This window comes from Trachurus japonicus, chromosome 1 (genome assembly GCF_045865225.1).
Source record: "Trachurus japonicus isolate A0001 chromosome 1, Traja_1.0".
NCBI lineage: Eukaryota > Metazoa > Chordata > Actinopteri > Carangiformes > Carangidae > Trachurus > Trachurus japonicus.
This window is the reverse complement of record NC_140907.1, coordinates 839,947-860,253: the sequence shown is the minus strand read 5'-3', so window position 1 is coordinate 860,253 and position 20,307 is coordinate 839,947. Positions and strand designations below refer to the sequence as shown.

Sequence of the window (20,307 nt, the reverse complement as noted above, 5' to 3'; positions counted from 1 at the left end):
TGTAATTCCATGAGCTACAACTACAAACTGTAATTATGTGTGATGTTATTGTGTGAGATAATGTCATGGTTCAGGATTTTAGCAGAGCAATGGCTGACAAGTGATTGCTGGTCAACATTTAGTTGTAGTGGGCTGCCTGTTATATTCAGATTGCAGATGTGTTCCATTTTCTGACAACAGCCACAGAACAACATGAATATGACAGCAGCTTTATTGTGAATACAGCTGCATTTAAACACTGTGTACTGTATGTGAGCACGGAGAGCAGGAGAAGCAAGGAGATAAAGGGCTGAAAGCTGACACCAGACAGAATACAAATGGCCTACGATGTTGCCCAGCCATATACAAGGTTCTGATCTAATCTTGTTCAAAAGAGCACAGGGCACATGATTTATAGTGCACATCTGTATGTCATAGCATAACAAAAACACGCAATTCAGTAATAATCTGTCAAAAAACTGGTGTGATAATCACTGATTTCAAATGGCAGTTTCTAAATCCTTTCACAAACCAAACCACTTCCTACAAATCTATCAGTCTGTCTGCCTGAAAGGTGGCATTGAGCTTGAGCCAAAGAGGCTGCTCAGCTGCTGCAGTGCATTTCTCAACTCAATGACTCTCCAGATGGCAGGTATCTTTAGTGCTTAGCTTCCTTGTCCTGAGCTGCGGCAGCTCTGCCGCGCTCCATCAAGCCGCAGCCGGCCCGCCCTCCCAGGGTACTTTTAATGGACTTTAATTTGAAACACATGATCAGGACAATACAGACAGTTCACTTGCTAGCACAATGGAGATAATAGGGCTCCCTTTCATGCATATGGGTTTAGCAATTTACAGCATAATTATTGCTAAGTGGAGAGAAATGATTGCCTGAAGGCTCATCTTGAAGAGAGCTACTTTGTAGAATATACAGATTGTGAGGTGCTGATTTATGCACATGTTGAGCTATACGCTACACAGCAGGCTGAAATTACAAGCATTGTGAGGATTTGGGAACTCCAACAACCAGTGTGATTGTTGCCCCGTCGGGTGGCTGGCTTTTACAAGCACATGCTGTTAGGGTGCTTGGTCAGCTGAACACAACAGCAGTGGCGTGCACAGACTTTTTGAAGGGCAGGGGCGAAAATGAAACAAAAAGCCACTGAAGAGGGCACATTAGCACGCGTTAAAGCTCCTAGAGGGCACATTAGCACGCGTTTTGGCTCCCCACTGTCATCTGAGAGCACACGCACACACAGTATATGTTTGACTGCCAACAGACATCAGTGTGTGACACTGATAATTATTCAGGATAATATCTTAATTTGAGATGAAAGTGATTGAAAACATTTAATTCCAGCTTCAGTTCATGCTGCAATGAGCTTTCAGTTCATGAAATATTTTTAGACCATGTGCCTGAAAAAAAAATCAAACATGAAATCAACCTGTATTTATAATTAATATACACTATTAATATATAACATCTGAAAGGTCATGATCACATACGTGATCTGCTGCAGAAATAATTATGCATTATTCGCTCAAATGGCCTATGATACATCAATGTACAGTGTCAGTTTAATAGTGTGACACTGAGGCAAAGTGTTAGGAGCATGCTAATCTCATTGATGTGCTGTCATTCCATATTAAAGCTTCATCTTTCACAACGTCTGGAATGTGAACGATCAGAGTAGATGACTGCCATACTCATGTAAACATGCCTGCCATTATGAAAATTATTAATACCAAGATGGAAAAGATATTTCATGACTGAAAGAGTATTCAAATGAAGGTGTGTATATTGAAATCAGGCTTCTTAGTTTGGTTTCTAACCCTAACTTAGAGTGGAACTAACCTACTGTTACCTGGTAAAGCTGTTCAATGCAAATTGATTTGTAGGGGAACTATTCTACTACTATACTTTTCCTCTGTGTCTCTAACCCTCCTCTAGGCCATGTGCGTTTGTTTTCAATGAAGCCGGTGAGAAATTAATCCATTGAGTGGTGGATAACGTTATGTATCATCTACCATGTTACCATGTGTATTTATGTAGTCTTATCTGAGATTGCGGGTTACGGGGCGTGTTACGTTTGTGTGGCGGTACCACAGAGACGAGAGCTGGGACACTGGGTCGGAGGCTCTGCTCTTACAAGGTTGGTTTTCAGCCAAGAGACGCTAGGTGGAAGGCAGAGAGCCTCCATTCTCCCTGGAACTAGTTACAAGTCATTGATTTAACCAGCACTTCTCTGAAGCTGTTTCATTAAGGTCAAATCCTGCATAGCTCCTCTTTAAGCTCTAGCTGTGCTTCAACAACTTCTTGAAGAATTTAAAGAGCAGCAGCAACATGAAGGTAACAACAGTGTTAAAATGGTAAATATGGCTCTACACAAACATTCACTTTTCGGCTGTTTTCACTACTGGTGCCAACATGATACATTGTTTCATTTTTCAGCTTGTGTGGTCCATGTTCACACACGTTTCTTTTCACTCTGGTCCAAACGCCGCACCACTGGCAGCGTGTCATGTTTCCATGACGACTGACTAGAAAGGACTCGGGGTATGTCACAATCAAACTTGTGGCCTCCATCGAGCAGCTGGAACGAACCAACTGCAGATTATTTATCTGCAGCGGGAATAATCTTTTTTTTTTTCTTTTTTTTTAATAAATAAAATGTCTCCATCAATTTCTATTCCAGGTCCAAATGTAATCTTTTGTTCGATCAATGGTTCACTTAACTAGGCAATTATTGGGCTTTTTGCTTGAATAATGGTTAAAAGATTCATAGATTATGAAATTAGTTGGTTGACAATCAGGTAGGCAATTTGATGGACTACTTGATTCAACTGTGCTTCAGTGCTCACATGTTGCTCTTTTGTGAGTTAGAGTTAGAGTGTTTTATTTTGATGAAGCTGTACAGATCTTTTTCTCTGTACAGATACAGTGGGAAGGAATGAAAATGTTCTACTCTGTACTCTTTATATTATGGCCTCGCTCTCAGTCAGAACAATCCAGACTGTTCATTTGCATAGACCTTTCCTATACTTCCCTCCATGGGATCTTACTGCTGTGTATTTTGCAGGCTTCATAAATTGTGAGGTATAAAACCAGTTCTCCTCCTCCCTTGCATATGTGATATGCCAAGGCGACGCCAACAGAAGTGGTTTGATTTAGAGCAGATGCATCAAGAATTTATGGGAGAATTAATTAGGAGACATAAAAGTGACTTATAGTAATTGGGGAGGACACAGGGGCCTGTAATGCGACAGTTATCATTTCCATAACGTCCAAGTCTTGATTCTTTCCTCAGTACTTTTGTGTTGGTGGAATTGTTTGTGCTTTGATGTTACACAAAGCTTTTCTGGGTGGCAGAATGTTGACGGGCTGCAACGCTGTGTCAATGAAAAAGGAAAGAAACCTATGGTGAACTTTATGTTCTTGCAGTGTGTCATGGCAGGGATGTTTATTCAGGCTTTCACATTATGACAATATACCATGACAAACATTGGAGCAAGTATAAAGCAAAGAGAGATTGTAGAAAATGTTTTTCGCACAGAAGAACTTCTTTTGAGTGAAATTTCCCTTCTTTTTTTCTTTGCATATCCTGTTGAATCATTACAAACTGTGAATCGGCCATAAGTCTACAACATGACTGGGATCAAGAAGCATGCTGAAGTTTGGGGGTGTGATGGAGTAGACATTCAGCCGTATCACAGCAGGATGAGCTGTTGTTTATCTTCCAGTAAAGTGCATTGCCCTCCAAAACGTATTTCCTGCCTCTATCTCCACTGTAAATAAGATTTTTAAACATTAATCTACCGTGCATGATAATCAGGCTGAGCTGTTATTTACTGTGGTTTGGTTTCGTCACTCTGTTGGACCTGATGTTGATGGTTGATGATTTCTTGTTGTGAGTGGAAGGTATCAGGTTTATTTTGATAGGCTGTTTTCACCTGGTAGGAACTGAGGGAGTGGAAAGATGAACTTACTCTTCAGATTTGCTTTACATTATCTTCTCCATTCTTCATTCCACAAACAAATCTCTGCTTGACTAAATAGTCTAAAATTTGCTGATGGATCATAATTTGCCCCAGTAAAACAAAACAAACAGTGATTCAGAGGAGTGGAACCCGGCTATGGATTATAGGCCTCCACCATACAGCAATGTTCAATAATGTGAGGATGATATGACCTTGTGATAAATAAGTCAATATTTATTGGTTATTTTCTTCTGGTCTTGGTGTCATGGTGTTACCTGCTTGACAGTTTCGACTGTGACTCCAGCACAGTCGAAACTGTCAAGCAGGTAACATCATTCTTTAGTTCATTGTCTGAACACAAGAAAAAAATAACCAATATAAGAAGACAAAATTAACATAATCAATCTAAGTAAATATTTAAGTGTGGATAAATCATTCAGTTCCCGTGTCTTTCTGTTTAATGGACACCTTGCTAATCGTTGTCCTGCAAAAAATACTTTGAGCAAACTTCTATTGAACAAATTGCACATGAATAACCAATCAATTAAACAGAATGTTCATTTAAAGGGATACACCAACATTTTTTTTTCGTGTCTTGCCTCACTCCCGAGTCCATGACAAGCAGATAGACACCATCCTTTCAACTGTGCGTGCAGTAACAAGACAACAAGATAACAATTAGCTTAGCTCAAACGCTGGGAGTGCATGGGTAGTGTTAGCCTGCCTCCACCTGAACTCATCTGAGAAACTCTTCAGCAACTCTAAATGGAAACCGGCGGGCCGATCTTCATCTCAGAGCTGACAAAACTCTCCGGTAAGGCATCTTGAGCGGTCAAATGCCGGTAACGGGACGAGATCGGTCAAAACGGAGGGTTCAAGCAAAGACGGTTTATTTTGGTTCAAGCTAGCTACATCGAGGGTAGGTTAGCTTCCTATTTCAAAGTAAAAGCACAAATTCTATCGTCATGGTTTTCTAGGGCACGGGTGTTTTATTTTGTGAAAGTAACCGGAAGTGCGTTGGTCACAACGGCTAGCTTGAGTAGCGCCGAATTTGTCCGAACAAAATTGTAAACAGCTGGTATTTAGACAAATTAACGACACACTGCTGATCTAAACGGCTACTTTCTTGCCTAAAAATGTTTGAAATGTCGATAAAGTGATATATTTACAGAGTTTAGAGCTAAAATGAAATCAGCTTCTGACTGCTGATTTCGGCTTGGGTAGGAGGCAGGCTAACACTACCTATGCACTTCCAGCATTTGAGCTAAGCTAATTAGCGGTGTGCCAGCTCTGCCCGTATCTTCCTTGTTACTGCACGCACAGTCGAAAGGATGGTGTCTATGGACTCAGGAGTGAGGAAAGACACGGAAAAAAAAAAAATGTTGGCGTATCTCTTTAAACCACCACCATCGTCATAGCTCCTCTTGCTTCTACATGAACACCACTTAACCTGCAGAAGGTGAGGGGTGCTAGGGGTCATCTGATTGGCCAAGGCCTTGTCCACACAGAAAGCTTTCTCAGAACTGTCTTCTTCTTGTTTGGGTCTCAAAATGTTGTCCATGAACACAGCATAATTTCAAGAAATGTCTGCATAGAAAGGAATCCACTCAAAACCACTTAAAATGCTGTAGCAATTACACCAGGCCTGTATACACAATTGCTACACAATTTCAGCAAAATCAGACAAGAAGAGTGGAAAGCTTGCAGCTGTAAACAAACTCCAAACATTCGACTGGGCGTCGTGTCAGATAATGGCCGCGTTTCAGGCGCAGCATCCGAGGAACTTACATCGCATTACAGGAAACCTTTTGCAACGTGTTAATCGTGCATGTTGATATCATGACGATGATGAAAATGAGATTAATCTGTCAGCCTTACTATGGATCATCTACAACAGTAGCACTCTACCTTTTCCAGCTAATGCACCCCAGAGACTTGATAACCACCACACCTCATCTAAATCCATTCGGTCTCATTTTCATTGCAGGAGGGTATTTAAATGTAGAGAATGTTGTTGTGAGTCAGCAGTCATCAGGCAGTGGCAGCAGGTTATGAGAAGCATGTAGCACCAGGTTTTGCAAAAGCAACGTGATGCAGATGAACAAAGACGGGCCCGACCTGGACTCCTGTCACTGATTGGTCACGCTGCTTCAAAATGGAGATGACCTGCTGTGGGAATAATGGTTTATCTCTGTGTCTCTCATTTCATGACTGGATTTTTTTCACAACCTTAGCCTATATAGAGATTGAAGCAAAGCTATGATTATGATTTGAGTCAGTTCCAACAGCTAACTGATAGCTTATGCTAGTTTGCAGCAGCTAACCAGGCACAGGGTCAGGTATCCTGTTGGGTTTTCCTTGAACATGGAAAACCCATGTCATTCTGTTCACAGGGGAGATGTCTGCACCACAACACCACTAACACTCTTTTTTTCTGATTTCAAGGGTAGGCAGCCCCTGAAGAGCCGTCATTTATCTTTTATCCTGATTCATATTTAATCTTGAACAAAAGTGCACTTATATCAACATTTAAATAGCTGGATAGCAACGACAAAAGCAATAATGTACATTCCTCCCAAGAATTTCCCTAACACCTCTGAAAGAGGAAGAAGGAAAAAAAAAACAGAATCATGAATAGGCTTCATGAAATTCATCTCAAGTCTGATGTGTGAACTTGTCTTGAGAGAGCCGAGTTTGAATTAATTTCTCATTTCAGTTCTATGTTTTACTCAAACAAACAAATGTAGACCACTACCTTAAGATTTATTAAGATGAACTGAAATCCAATATTGTTGCATAACAACTAAGCTAAGACTACAGTATAGTGAAACAAAACCTTCTTATTATGCCCGTGCACCTGCAGCTTAATTTAAATTGTTTGATCGCTAAATGTGATAAAAGCAGTGTTGCCTGGAATGAATTTCTTGTGAGACATAGCCCTCAAAGACCTTCACTCTAATCTAAACCACAAAGAGAGACATCCTGTTTTGCTTTGACACACCTTGTGTAAACAGAGTTGAGTGTGTTTCCCTGTATGTATTGTAACATGAATTATTCCTGAGATGAGGAAGTTTTCTCACACACCATGGGATGGCCCTTTCAATTTATATAATGCTGTTGCAGTTTATTGTACACCTATTATTTGATTATTCTGCAAGAAATATTACTTGTAGCTGTAATATACACAGTTTCTATTATTTGTCACATTTTAAATGAGTGACCTTCGTCCCCTTATATTCACAAAGTCCATTCACCCTGTGCCTTTGATCAGTGGTGAAATGTTGTTCAATATCACAAGATATTAGATAGTAGCCTATGTCATGACCCAGCATCCAGCAGAAGACTTCAGTTGCTGACCTAACAAAAGCAGAATAAAAGCATGAAAACAGGAAAATGTGCTTACTACAGTATGTAATTATATAAATAAATGAAACATACAATAAGACACATCCAAATAATTAATTAGAATTATGGACATTGTTATGTATTGACAATTATGACAATCCCATATACGGATGTTACAGTAATGTATGTTTCTATATTATGTTATGTCAATATATATCCAGTCCAAAGTCTTTCCATATATACTGATATTATATGAAGTTGTGTGAAGAATGGAAGATAGACATGTTTACAATGAGAAATGAAAACAAAAAGCAGAATATCTGTTGTATGTTGTATGTCGTACCATACAAAAATCATAAATAACTGTAAATGTACATTTTTAATATACACATTTCTCTATGGGTCTCATGTTATAAAGTGTTAGGGTATACACACACAACATGTGTTCTTTGTGGTGCAGTTACATCACTTTCAATATAGGAGCATACACTCTCTGTCATGTGTCATTTGTCACAATAATTCTGTATGGGGATCATTGGTGCACTTGACGTACTGCATATTTTACAATAGGGAAATAATGAACAACACAGATTTTATGTCATAGTTTATGAATACAGAATTGACACTGTTTCCTCACACAGTTCTTTTGACTGGGATGTTCTTCTCTTCAGCTACATGTTGCATTTCACAGCACCTTTCTTTGCCCAATAGTTGCAACGTTACCTGAAAATTGATACTCAGGTCAAAGCAACCCAAATGTTTTCTAAACCCGTCATGGGCATGAATAAATGAGTTTAACAGTCATGCTTTCTACAATTCCTCACTCATCATTTAGCCTCCTGTCCTTTGTCAGCTCCCCTGGCTGTCGCTGGCTCCATCGGTGGTGGGGCAGCCGGCCCGCTGTGCTTTTGATTTATCAAAGTGAGCGGGAAACTATGGAGCTTACTTTGTGACAGCTCAGAGGCTGTAAAATTTAAGATGTCATTGAACTGATGAATGGCGAGAAGAGAGGCTGAGCCTGCCCGCTGGCATCATATGTCACTGTCCGATGTCATGAGGGGTCCTGACTGCCACCCTGCGCCACCAACACAAAGGCTTTCATACTGAGGCTGCAGGAACAGTCACATGGTTTCTGATCATGGATACTGGATATTAGACTCTTTTCTACTTTATAAAGGTTTAGACAAATGTTTGCTCCCAGCTAATACTTCCTGCATTCCTTAAAGCCCCGGTATGTAACTTATTTGGCTTTTTATTAGCAAAAATCAAATATTGCTTTCATAAATACGTATTTCACTCAAGTCGAATCACACCCGCATACAAATGAAAGCTTTCTCGTACCTTAGAATGAGTTGTTAGAAGTCGTTACAAATACATAAGTGGGCGACGCACCGAACCGAGGCTGCCATGTTGCATCGCCATTTTTTACGTTGAGTGGCAGCGTGACCGTAGGTAACCACAGAAACTCAGCAGCTGTCGGCTCAGGGAGAAAGTTTTCCAGGTAGCGGCTGTTAAAACTGTCACCACTGTGTAGTGTGAGGAAGGATGGAGGCACTAATCAACCGGATGTCATTTTACTCAACGAGAGAAAGACGGTAAAACGTGGGTCAGGTAAACAATACGACATCACCATGACAACATATTGTCACTCCTGTATTGTTTTGCCTCGTGCTGGCGGACCACTTGTTTACATAGACGCTTGTTTATCCTGTTACATGCAGCTTCCGTTGCCTGTCTGACGTCTGCCCGATTTCACGTGAATGCAACATCAAGAATACGTTCAGATATGGAACCGCACCGCTAGATGGGGGGAATTCCTACATATTATACCTTTAAATACACAGGGCACTCTTTGACCAATGCTTCAGGGGGCTTTCACACCGACCTCGTTTGTTGAGTATCGGACTGAACCATATGTACAGGTCTGAAAGCTCCACTGGACCAAAGACTTGAAATTTGGTGTTCTTGGTCTGGACCAAACAAATCAATGGTTCAGACCTTCACAGTGTGAAAGCTTTTTTTTTTTGTTGTTGTTGATTGTTCAGACTGTCATTGCTTTAACAGGAAGTTGTGGTGGTTAGTCTACACACTACACTTTACCGGTCTCTCCTGACATGGGGCCAGTGCTCACAACAGAGCTCGCAGACGTTCATCCGAATCCAGACTAGTAGGCTCCATATTGCTCATGGTGTTAATGCTGCTACGTACAGTAGTAGCGATGTCATTACAGTAGCCTATAATATTGTTGCCTTATACAAACTTGTTCATAGATGGCTATCTTTGACAATGAACTAATTTGAGGAGAGCTTTGGTGATGTGACTACATCATACACACACCTGTTTACAGCACCAATCAATGTTAAATGTAGGGAGATGCAGCATAATGGTGATGAGGACAGGACATCAGTATGTCATAAACGGAGGCAAATGTTGCTAGTGGCTACATTTGATTGGTGAAATGCAGTCATGTGACAGAGCCTCTGTTGGAAATATCTCCATCAAAACATAAACAAACAGATCGTGCATTGGATCGATAAGAAGAAGTAGTGAGTACTGTACTAGCGACCGGAATGTAGCTCAATGTACTGTAACAGAGTAAAAGTACCGCTTCTTCTTCACAAATATACATAAAGTAAAAAGTATGCTGCATTGAAACTACTCTCATAAGTACAATTTAACCAAAAAGTTACTCAAGTACAGTAAATGTAATTGAGTAAATGTAGCGCGTTACTATATATACCCACCTCTCATTACATGTATTTCAGGTTGTTCATAATGTGTTGTAAAATAGTTCATCAATTGTATTAATAATGTACTTTGTACAAAGGGAAAAATTCAGAGTTCTCATTATTTACAGGTTATTACACGATCATTTTATCTGTCATAAACAGTTCTTTGGTGCATTTGCATTAATGCAGAGCAAAACCAGAACCAACCGGGTCAAATGTAGACAATGAGCAAAAACATCAACCTTGGTTTGGTCTGAAAACGCCTGTAGTTTCCCACCATTGTTTATTCTGAAAAGAGACACATTGTCTTCAAGTGCAAAAAACATTCATATCTGAAATTCTAGCACCATCTTCAGATCAGAAGCAGAGTGTTTCTGCATTGCTGTACATTTTTGGAGAACAATGCTAATGTCATTTTTAAATAGAAAACACACCTGCTGACACAGATAGATTTTCCCTTTCCGAGCTGACACATAAATTTGCATCAAATGACAAATGTAGATCCTTTTATCAGAGTAAGTGTCAGATTTGCCGTGATAAAAGGCAACAAGTAGGAACATTAGGATAGAGCTCAACTGAGGCCACCGCACTGCCAGGAAATAACAATGCACAGACACAGCAAGATGTAAAGGCTGCCGTTTCCACTGCATCAATCAGCTCAGTGCTGGGAAATGCACCTGGGTTATTAAGTGTTTGCTTTGGCATTAGGAATGTAATTAGCACATTGAAATTGGGCCACCGGTTCCATGTTGTACACCTTCATATCAGCTAAGCCATATATCATTCCTCTCATCCATGGATCCTCATTCTGCAGGGATTGGTTTTGATTGGGTGCTGAGAAAACAGTCTCACATCCGAGAATATACTGTATATATATGTAAATTTATATATATTTTCACAACACTCGCAACGGTCTGGTTTTGTTGGCGAAACAGCAACCACTGAGACTTAAATGCTGTTAACTGACTGTAATGCATCTGTATTTGCTTCAATGTAGCTGCTACTTTTCTAATTACTTGTGCTCTGATGGTCAAAACCCTTGTCCAGCTTGTCACCATTTAAAATCTGTGAGATGGACAAAATGAAATGATGTGTGGACTTTAATTCAGCCAATAGAGGACAGGGAGTTGTCTAAAATGTTATATTTTCTCCCATGGTGTGGACTGACACTGATCAAGTGCTTCCTCTAAACCAGGGGTCGGCAACCTTTAGCATTAAAAGAGCCGTTTGGGCCCTTTCCCACCATATCAAAACCCACTCCCACTCCGATAGCGGTGTGCATTCGGTGCACGTTGCTTTGGGTTGTGAAGATGCTACATCTGAACGGCCCCCATGCACATACACACATGCTTTAACCAAGGAAGTGACCAACATCACAGAGGCAGCCGTGTTTGACTCACATAGGCAGAGAAAATACTTTTTCTGTAGTTCATGGAGGAAAAAACCTACCTGACGCATATTTTGATCGACAAAATATTGAAACAAGTTTTATTTTAATGTCACATCAGCACCTCAATCTCCAAAGTAATAACTATTGCAATGAATAAAAAAGTGAATGGCCAGGAGAACCACAGCAGAGGGACGAAAGAGCCGCAGGTTGCCGACCTCTGCTCTAAACCAATAGCTGCCATTTCTAACAGGTGAGGAGAGTAGAGCCGCCTATAGTTTGAATGGCCAGCCTCTCCCCAGATGATTATTTATAGCCTCAGTTACCTCCTGCCTGGAATTATCCAGCCGTGCCGCAAGCTCACTTGTCACTGTTCAAACTTTTAGAAACAGCCAGTCTAATTAGAATCTGGACCAATGCAGAAACATAATTCATCTTTCTAATAATACTTTCCCTTTCCCTTTCTCTCTGATATTTCTGCAGTTGTACAGCTCAGTGGACTTTGGAAGAAAATGGCAGCTCATCCACGAACATGTCACGCCAAACAGATTCTACTGGTGAGTCAGTCGTTTCGGTGTGTTAGCTCCATCCCCCCCTCTCTCTCTTCAAAGTTTGTTTACTCAGAAATGCAGACGCTGTTGCTCATGTTCTGTGTAACTGAGCAAGTGATATGGACGGCCCAGAACAAGGTGTGTGACTGACGAGTGATGCTGCTAAAATTCTGCACATTTTCTTCCCCTTGATACAATCAGGCAGGGAATTAATCTCCTTCAGAACGCACTTAGCATTCAGTGTCTGAGGGCACGTCGCATTCCTCTTCATTTCTCACACACACACCCTGCTCCCATCAGCCACATTGCATGTTAAAGGGATACGCCAACATTTTTTTTTTCATGTCTTGCCTCACTCCTGAGTCCATGCCAAACGGTGGAAGTGCATAGGTAGTGTTAGCCCGCCTCCTACCTGAGCCGAAATCAGCAGTCAGAAGCTGATTTCATTTTAGCTCTAAACTCTGTAAATGTATCACTTTTATCGACATTTCAAAAAATTTTTAGGTGAGAAAGTAGCCGTTTAGATCAGCAGTGTGTCGTTAATTTGTCTAAATACCAGCTGTTTACAATTTTGTTCGGACAAATTTGGCGCTACTCAAGCTAGCCGTTGTGACCAACGCACTTCTGGTTATTTTCACAAAATAAAACACCCGTTGCCCTTTACATACAGAAAACCATGACGATAGAATTTGTGCTTTTACTTTGAAATAGGAAGCTAACCTACCCTCGATGTAGCTAGCTTGAACCAAAATAAACCGTCTTTGCTTGAACCCTCCGTTTTGACCAATCTTGTCCCGTTACTGGCATTTGACCGCTCAAGATGCCTTACCGGAGAGTTTTGTCAGCTCTGAGACAAAGATCAGCCTGCCGGTTTCCGTTTAGAGTTGCTGAATAGTTTCTCTGATGACTTTAGGTGGAGGCAGGCTAACTCTACCTACGCACTTCCAGCGTTTGAGCTAAGCTAATTAGCGGCGCACCAGCTCTGCCCGTATCTCCCTTGTTACTGCACGCACAGTCGAAAGGATGGTGTCTATCTGCTGGTCATGGACTCGGGAGTGAGGCAAGACACGAAAAAAAAATGTTGGTGTATCCCTTTAATACTAGATTCTTATTTTTACATCAGTAGCAGAGGGAGAGGGAGGTGAACTTCTGAAGCTGCACGCAGAAACAAAAGTGTACATACAGTATGAGGACGGATGACTAATAATGGATCCAGGATGTCCCTGTCGCTCCTTATCCAGTCACGTCTACTGCTCACACTCCCCTGCAGTGTACCCACAATCTGAAAGTGCACACTCATCACAAACTTAGGCCTGGATCTATTCCAGCTCATTGCTCCTCTCCTCCTCTCTGAGGTGACGGGGGTGCGCTCGGGTTCACCACTGGCCAAATCCACCGCAACTTGCATAAATCTGGAGCAGCTTTCCATACCATTGTGGTATGATCATAAATAATGTGTAATCCTAAATAATGTGCACAATCCATTGCTGGCTCTAGCCTTACCCCACTGAAGCCCCTTCAAGGGCATCTTAAACACTGAATGGGGCTTCTAGCAACGGCTAGGCAGACTTCCAGTTGGCAGCATTTAGCCAGTGGCTTCATCAGCCACCAAGGGATATGAAATATCCCCACAATGGAAAAAGCTGCATCTATCTGCTATAATCCACCAGCAGTGAAATGAGCAAGAAAGCAAGATTTTACTGAGGGACGTACTAATATGTCCTACTGGTGACCCTGCACCACCCACTTAGACTATCTGTCACATTTCCAGCCTTGAGTTGCAGTGGATTCACTGGGTAAAATATGGCATTTGGAAGGTAGATAAAACCGTCCTGTGTTCTCTTTAATCCACAAGTTTCTGAACGTCATCTATGGTCAAAACCGGAAGCCGGTTTTGCATTCCCGGTGGAATTCTACGTTTACGTTTCCATGGTTTTCAGTCGTTGTCATAGTTGCGGTAATCGCATGGATCTATTAACGCTGGCTTTTAATACGGATGTCAATTTGTGTAATATCATTTGTTAAAACCTGTTGTGATGATCCATGCGTTTTACAGATTTCCACTGAAAAAAAAAACATCCATGCATTTACCGTGACTACTGAAACCATGGAAACGTAAACATAAAATTCCACCGGAAGATATAATGAATAACTGTAGCAGAATGTGTCTACCCGATCCTTCTCCCCTTTCCCTCTTCCACTCTTTCTTTGCACCTTTACCTTTCCAGTCATTTTCATTATCTTTACAAATTCTTCCATGGGTGTCGTTCTCTCCAAGGTCTGTCTCGGGCCTTGACAAGGAGCCAGATCTGATCCACATGGAGGCTCACACACCAGATGGAAGTGAGTGTCCGTCTCTCTCTCTCTCTCTCACACACACACACACACACACACACCTCCACGAGGAGTAATGAACAGGTTTCTTTGGGAATGGCTTCCTGGAGTACAGAATGTGTCCCCAGGGTAACAGCACTGACTTGCTCCACCTATAAAGCTGCTACATGAGTCTTGGTCAGTATGGCCTGTCCTCTCTTCCATTACTCTCAACAGCCAGCAAAGTGACATAGATGAAACTGTGCCTGTGATTTCAGAGTTGTGTCCCTGAGTACCTAAGCATTGCTTGTTTCATATGACCACAGATACGCTTGTTTGTCGTATCAACACAATAAACACAAATTAGTGGCTTCAAATAGAAAATTTGTCAAAATAGATTGAGTATTCAGGCCACTTCAGTTTATGCACACTTTGTGTTGTAGATGTTAAATGGATAGAAATTGAATTGTGGCTTAAATATACAGTACAGTCAGTTTTCTCTAATGATCATTACATTCTAAAGGGAAGTCTCTCTCTTATCATATCATTCCAACTCTTTGTTTTGACTCCAAATTGTGGTCAGGAGCAACTTCTTTGCTTTGATTATCATCTGGACAATATTAATTGATTGGATATTATAGACACTGCATTATAAAAGCCAGGCAGTTCAAGGCAAGGTGATATAAAATGGGGGAATGGCATATTATGGCCAAAAAGTTCAATGTCTTACCTTCAGACGTCTCCATAATTGTGAGGCAGAAGACGTTTGGAATCACCAGGACATTGCACTTTGCTGTCTGGCCAAACTGAGTAACTGGGCAAGAACGGCCTTGACCAAGATCCCAACAGCCACGCTAACAGAGGTCCTCTGCAGAGACGGGAGAATTTACCAGAAGGACAGCCACTTCAGCACCACTCCATCAATCAGGCCTTTATGGTAGAGTGACTAGATGAAAGACAGTTTGAGTAAAAAGCCTGTGACAACCTGTTCACAGCAGCCAAATGGCATTTAAAGGACTCTGAGTGCATGAGAAAAAAAGAGTCTTTGGTCAGTCGAGACAGAAATTGAAGGCTTTGGGCAGAACTCCAGGCAATTTGTCTGGTGAACACCAGGCACTGCTCATCACCTGTCTAATACCATCCCTACAGTGAAGCTTGGTGGCGCCAGCATCCTGATATGGGGATGCCTCTCAGCAGCAGGGTCAGGTAGACCGCGGTCAGAATGCCTCGAAGCAGTCCTGTCCCTGAGTGCAACCTGAGACAGGAGCTCAGGTTCAGCTTTCAGCACAACAATGACCTGCTGGAGTGGCTTTGGGAGTCTCTGTCCTCAAGTGGACCAGTGAAAGCCCACAATTAAAGGGATAGTTCACCCAAAATTGAAATTTCAATCATTATCTACTCACCCTCATGTCGACTAAGGGTCCATTCAGAGTTATCCGTGGCTTCTCTGAGTTACAGGGGGTCTCGGTGTAGCAGTGCATGTCCATTTAACAGTTGCAAATGGATACCAACTGTCTTTGTAACAAAAAGACACACCAAAAAACATCCAAATACCTCCATGCTGCTCGTATGTAATGTCGAGACCCCCTGTAACTCAGAGAAGCCACGGATAACTCTGAAATTTCAATTTTGGGTGAACTATCCCTTTAAAGGCCACATCTGTGGAGAGACTCAAATCAAGTCAAGCTTTATTTTATTCTCTGAATACATAGTACACAAGAGAACAAGATGTGGTTACATATGATCCAAGGTTCAGGACACAAGCTGCAAAGACACAGTTGAATCTAGAGTGATATGCAAATACGGGACATTTTTGTACATTGAAAATTTACAATTTTACAATGAAACTCAGTGTGCAAATACCTACTTCCAGAAGCCACCATAGTAAGACATGAATATTGTTTGATGTAATTCAGTCAAAAGCAGTTCCCAGCTGGGTTTGCGTTCATTTTATCACTTGTTACAGACAAAGTTTTGGTGCAGCCTTATATACAGCGTGTGAACATGCAGCACGAGGAGCATAATAATATTAGTAATGTGAATTTCTTGTGCATTCTGTATGTTTCCTATTTGACAGATGTGCAGTACGTCACATGCAGAGCCCAGATGTGCACGGAGGCTAACAGGAACTACCCATTTCCAGGATACATCGACATCAGCTCTTTGATAGTTCAAGATGACTACATATTCATACAGGTAGGGTCCTGAACACTCAGCCCCTCTGGCTATGCTGTAGATACTGGCAGAGCAGAGCTTCATTCAGTGCTTGTCGGGGTACCACTGCTCAATTGATAAGTTTATGTGAAATGTGTGAATGTGTGTGGATTTGTATTAGGGCTGCACAATATATATACATATTTTTGGCCCCAAACCAGTGTGGCTGATCGGGTTGGTTGGGAACTTTAGCTCATTTGTGCAGCCCTAATTTTAACAGTGGTTCTCCCTGTGCCTGTGTGGGTTCTCTCCAGGTTCTCCAGATCCCTCCAACAGTATAAACACATGCCAAATGTTAAAGGAGAAGTGCCGTCTTTAACAACCTGGACCTTATTTCTGGCATAAAATATGGTGGTTTACTCACCCATATAACTTTGGTGTCAGTAGGAGTCCTTCCGACGATATTTAGATCCATTCGAGATCTGCGTATATCCTTATAGTAGGAGTGATCAGGGCACCAAAATGCAACCTCTGAATAACACATTATCTGCCACAAAATTTGTTCATTTCACCAACATGTTGTCATGATTCACTAGTGCTGTTCACATTTGAGTCTGGAGTTTCCTGTTATCGTCATCCGGGGTCTGTAGATTGAGCACGCCTCATTCACTCTCCCTCTTTGTATAATTTGTATAACTATAATACCTCTGGCTAGACAGTATTGTTCTGTGTAAAGCAATTTAAAGTAAGCTCATTCACTCACTGACAATCAGCTTTTTTTTTTTTTTTTTTGCGACAGTCGGCTTGTTTACCTGGAATTTGCTCCTGCTAGTTTTGTGCAACATGGCTGAATATTTATCAGATTTTGAGTTTGTGGATGACGACTTTGAGGAGCTCTTTGAAAGGAGGATGTGGAGGCAGAGAGAGGAACATCTGGCCAGAAAACAACAAACCACTGCACATCTGCGAAAAGATGGTAACTGGTGGTGTTGTTGTTGTGGAAAAGCATTATTGAATCATAACAAAATATTGGTGAAATGAACAAGTTTCGTGGCAGATTCCGGTGCCCTGATCACTCCCACTATATGGATATACTGTACGTGGCTCTTGAATGGATCTAAATATCATCCAAAGTACTCCTGATGACACCAAAGTTATATGGGGGAGTAAACCATATTATCAACCGTATAAACCATATTTTATGCCAAAAATAAAGTCAAGGTTGTAAAAAAAACAGCACTTCTCCTTTAAATTGCTGACTTAATCAGCCATAGTGAGTCCAGTTCTTTCTGCAGAAGCAGCGTGTGGTTTTGTATGCAGGTTGATGTGTGTAACTTGTGATAGCATTGGATAAAAAAGTAAAAGAAGCTAAAAAGAAGCAGAGTTACTCAGAGCTCAGATTTGGACATTTATTTGTCAAAGGCTTTGCTCAGCATGAAAGCTTCTCGCATCACCCACAAGTATTTGTAGTTTTAATATTCATCCTGATTCCTAGCCACTGCATAGTGTGTCATATTAATCGTGATTTCTGTGACAGAAAAAATCTAAAATTGTAATGTCCTGAATTCTAAGTAACTCAGATGCAGTTAAGGGACAGAATGAAGATAATCTACTTCGACATTGTGCTAATTAGCTTTGTTACACTGAAAGGTCAGCAGGAAAAGTTAGAATAATCATGAGGCTAATCCACAATAACAGTTTTACTTCTTTCCAGCACCTGTGTTTATGGGAAAAGTGTGTGTGTCTTGGTTTTTCTCCCTTCTTGAAAGTGTGTATTTAAGGCCAGGCTCCGGAACAAGCTCCGAAAAAAAAATCTTGCTCCAGAAAGTAGATGATGAGAGTAGATGACCTCCAAAACCCTTGCCTGACACAATTACAACATGCTGGAAAGCATCATTTATAAAATCCCACACACCCTGAACCCCTCACCTCTCCATAGTGCACCAAGGATCACACAGTCAGACATCAGCCTGTGCTAACATTCTGTACCTGATGCTGCGTTCATAACAACTCGGAGGTCGGAATTCTCAACTTTCCGACTTCTGACATCATTGCGTTCACGCTGCAGGAACTCGGAAGAGAAAAAACATGGATACCCGAAGGAAGTTTGGCATATTGTGGCTTACGCTGAATATGAAAAATATATGCAGCAGTAAATTATGTTTTTTTTAGAGGCAAATGAAGAGGAGAGGAGACGCTGCAGATGAGTGCACATATAACGTTACAGCCTTGATAACCGTTAAACGTTCCGTTACATACGAAGACCACAATTTCACACAATCCAACAATCACACCTTAAAACATATTTCATATACTGCAATAATACACAAAACATATACATTAAAACCTCAACAAATAACTTCAAATGTTCAAATTCTAACCGTTTATGTTTTGATGTTGTCGTGATGTCAAGTCGGAAAGTCGGAGCTCTGAAAAGGAGTTTCCGACCTGTAATTTCCGAGTTCCACGCCGTTCAATTCATTTTTTATAACTCGGAGCTCATTTTTTTTCCGACTTCCGAATTGTCTTGAACGCACCATGAGTCACTCAACTGCGACCTGTGGTTCCACATGTACCTAAGTACAAACTACGTATTTGAGGACATTACACTAATGGAAATATTAATCACAAAATTCTTCCTTCTACTATTGGTGTAGCTGGTGTAACGGCGCTCCTCCAGTTGTTCAATGGCACTATTCACCAGAACACTTGATTTTTCAGAAACCTACTTACCTGAGCCGCCTACGGGCAGCAGGCCCCTCTTCCAGAACCCCTCAGCACATTAAACAAAGAGAAAAAATAGAGTTGTTCTCCAAAGATCCTTAAATCCTGTTTGACCTCTCTGAAGTCTTTCACAAGCACTCAACCTAAACCTCCCCCTTCAATTTGAGTACCCCCACATTTTAACACGTACGCGTCTCAGATGAAAGATCCTGAAAGGGATGGGAAAAAGGAAAATCAATCATACCAATTCCTCTTAAAGTTCAAACCGCCTCTGGTTACCCCGCCATCGATCTCCTGCTCCTTCACTGGATTGCATGTGGGACTGTTCTGTGGTGCTCACTACTAGGCCGTTATGTTTCCGCTCAGAGCTTGTTTTCTCTCTTCTGACCCATTTGAGGCACTTACAAGATGAGTAAAAGAATCAGTCCTGTCATACAACATTAATACTGACTCACTCCTCTTCAGCAAAGAGCTCCAAGTTGGATTTGAAGGTTTTTCCTACAATGAATTTCATTTTGTTATTGATAGGAGTGGAGAGTGGGTTTCAGTTCTGCAATCTCACTTTGCTCTGTGTGTCTCTATGCATGTGTGTATGTCTGTGTGTGTGTGTATCAAGTGCTCAGCTTTCACTGCCTTGAGGCTAATGACAATTCTCCAACACCCACCATGGCTGTGTTTTCTTGCTGCATAAGCTAACAAGTAACAGCTTGGAGTGTTTGCAAAGGGTTTAGATCATTAAGGACGACTCCTTTTTTCCTAGACAGCAGATGAAGCTTGGGTAGGCAACTTAAAGATTTCTCTTGACAAAGAATAATGAGACTATTGATTGTTCTACGAGATATTTACCAAAGTCCACTTTGAAACCACCAAGTGCACTGACACCTGGGGAAGGCGGCGTCCTCTGAATGCAAGCCAGGACATTGCTATAAATGGCCAAGTCGAACAAAGAAAAAGAAATTCCCCGTGTGTATCCAGCAGCGCCTGGAAAACCGCAGAGAGAAAGAGGTGATTGACGTGTGTGTCGACACCCACGATCTTAATTGATTAGATCAAATACAATATGGTGTCAGTGATGAGGTTGGACATGAGGTCTTGGTACAAGGTGTCCTCTGTATTCGCTCCATCACAGCAGTAGTACCAAGAGACACTG

The 20,307-nt window shown here is 41.4% G+C and overlaps 1 protein-coding gene and 1 long non-coding RNA gene across 2 annotated transcripts in view; both read left to right on the top strand.

Moving 5' to 3' along the window:
• LOC146991054 (uncharacterized) overlaps window positions 1-20,307 on the top strand; it is a 607,823-nt gene that overhangs the window by 475,944 nt on the left and 111,572 nt on the right. The window lies entirely within an intron of this gene.
• Window positions 1-20,307, top strand: part of sorcs3a (sortilin related VPS10 domain containing receptor 3a) — a 272,255-nt gene that overhangs the window by 190,738 nt on the left and 61,210 nt on the right. Inside the window, exons 5-7 of the mRNA XM_085792439.1 lie at window positions 11,899-11,972; window positions 14,245-14,309; window positions 16,357-16,475. Coding sequence (XP_085648565.1) covers window positions 11,899-11,972; window positions 14,245-14,309; window positions 16,357-16,475 — 258 coding nt within the window. The remainder of the gene's footprint in view (window positions 1-11,898; window positions 11,973-14,244; window positions 14,310-16,356; window positions 16,476-20,307) is intronic.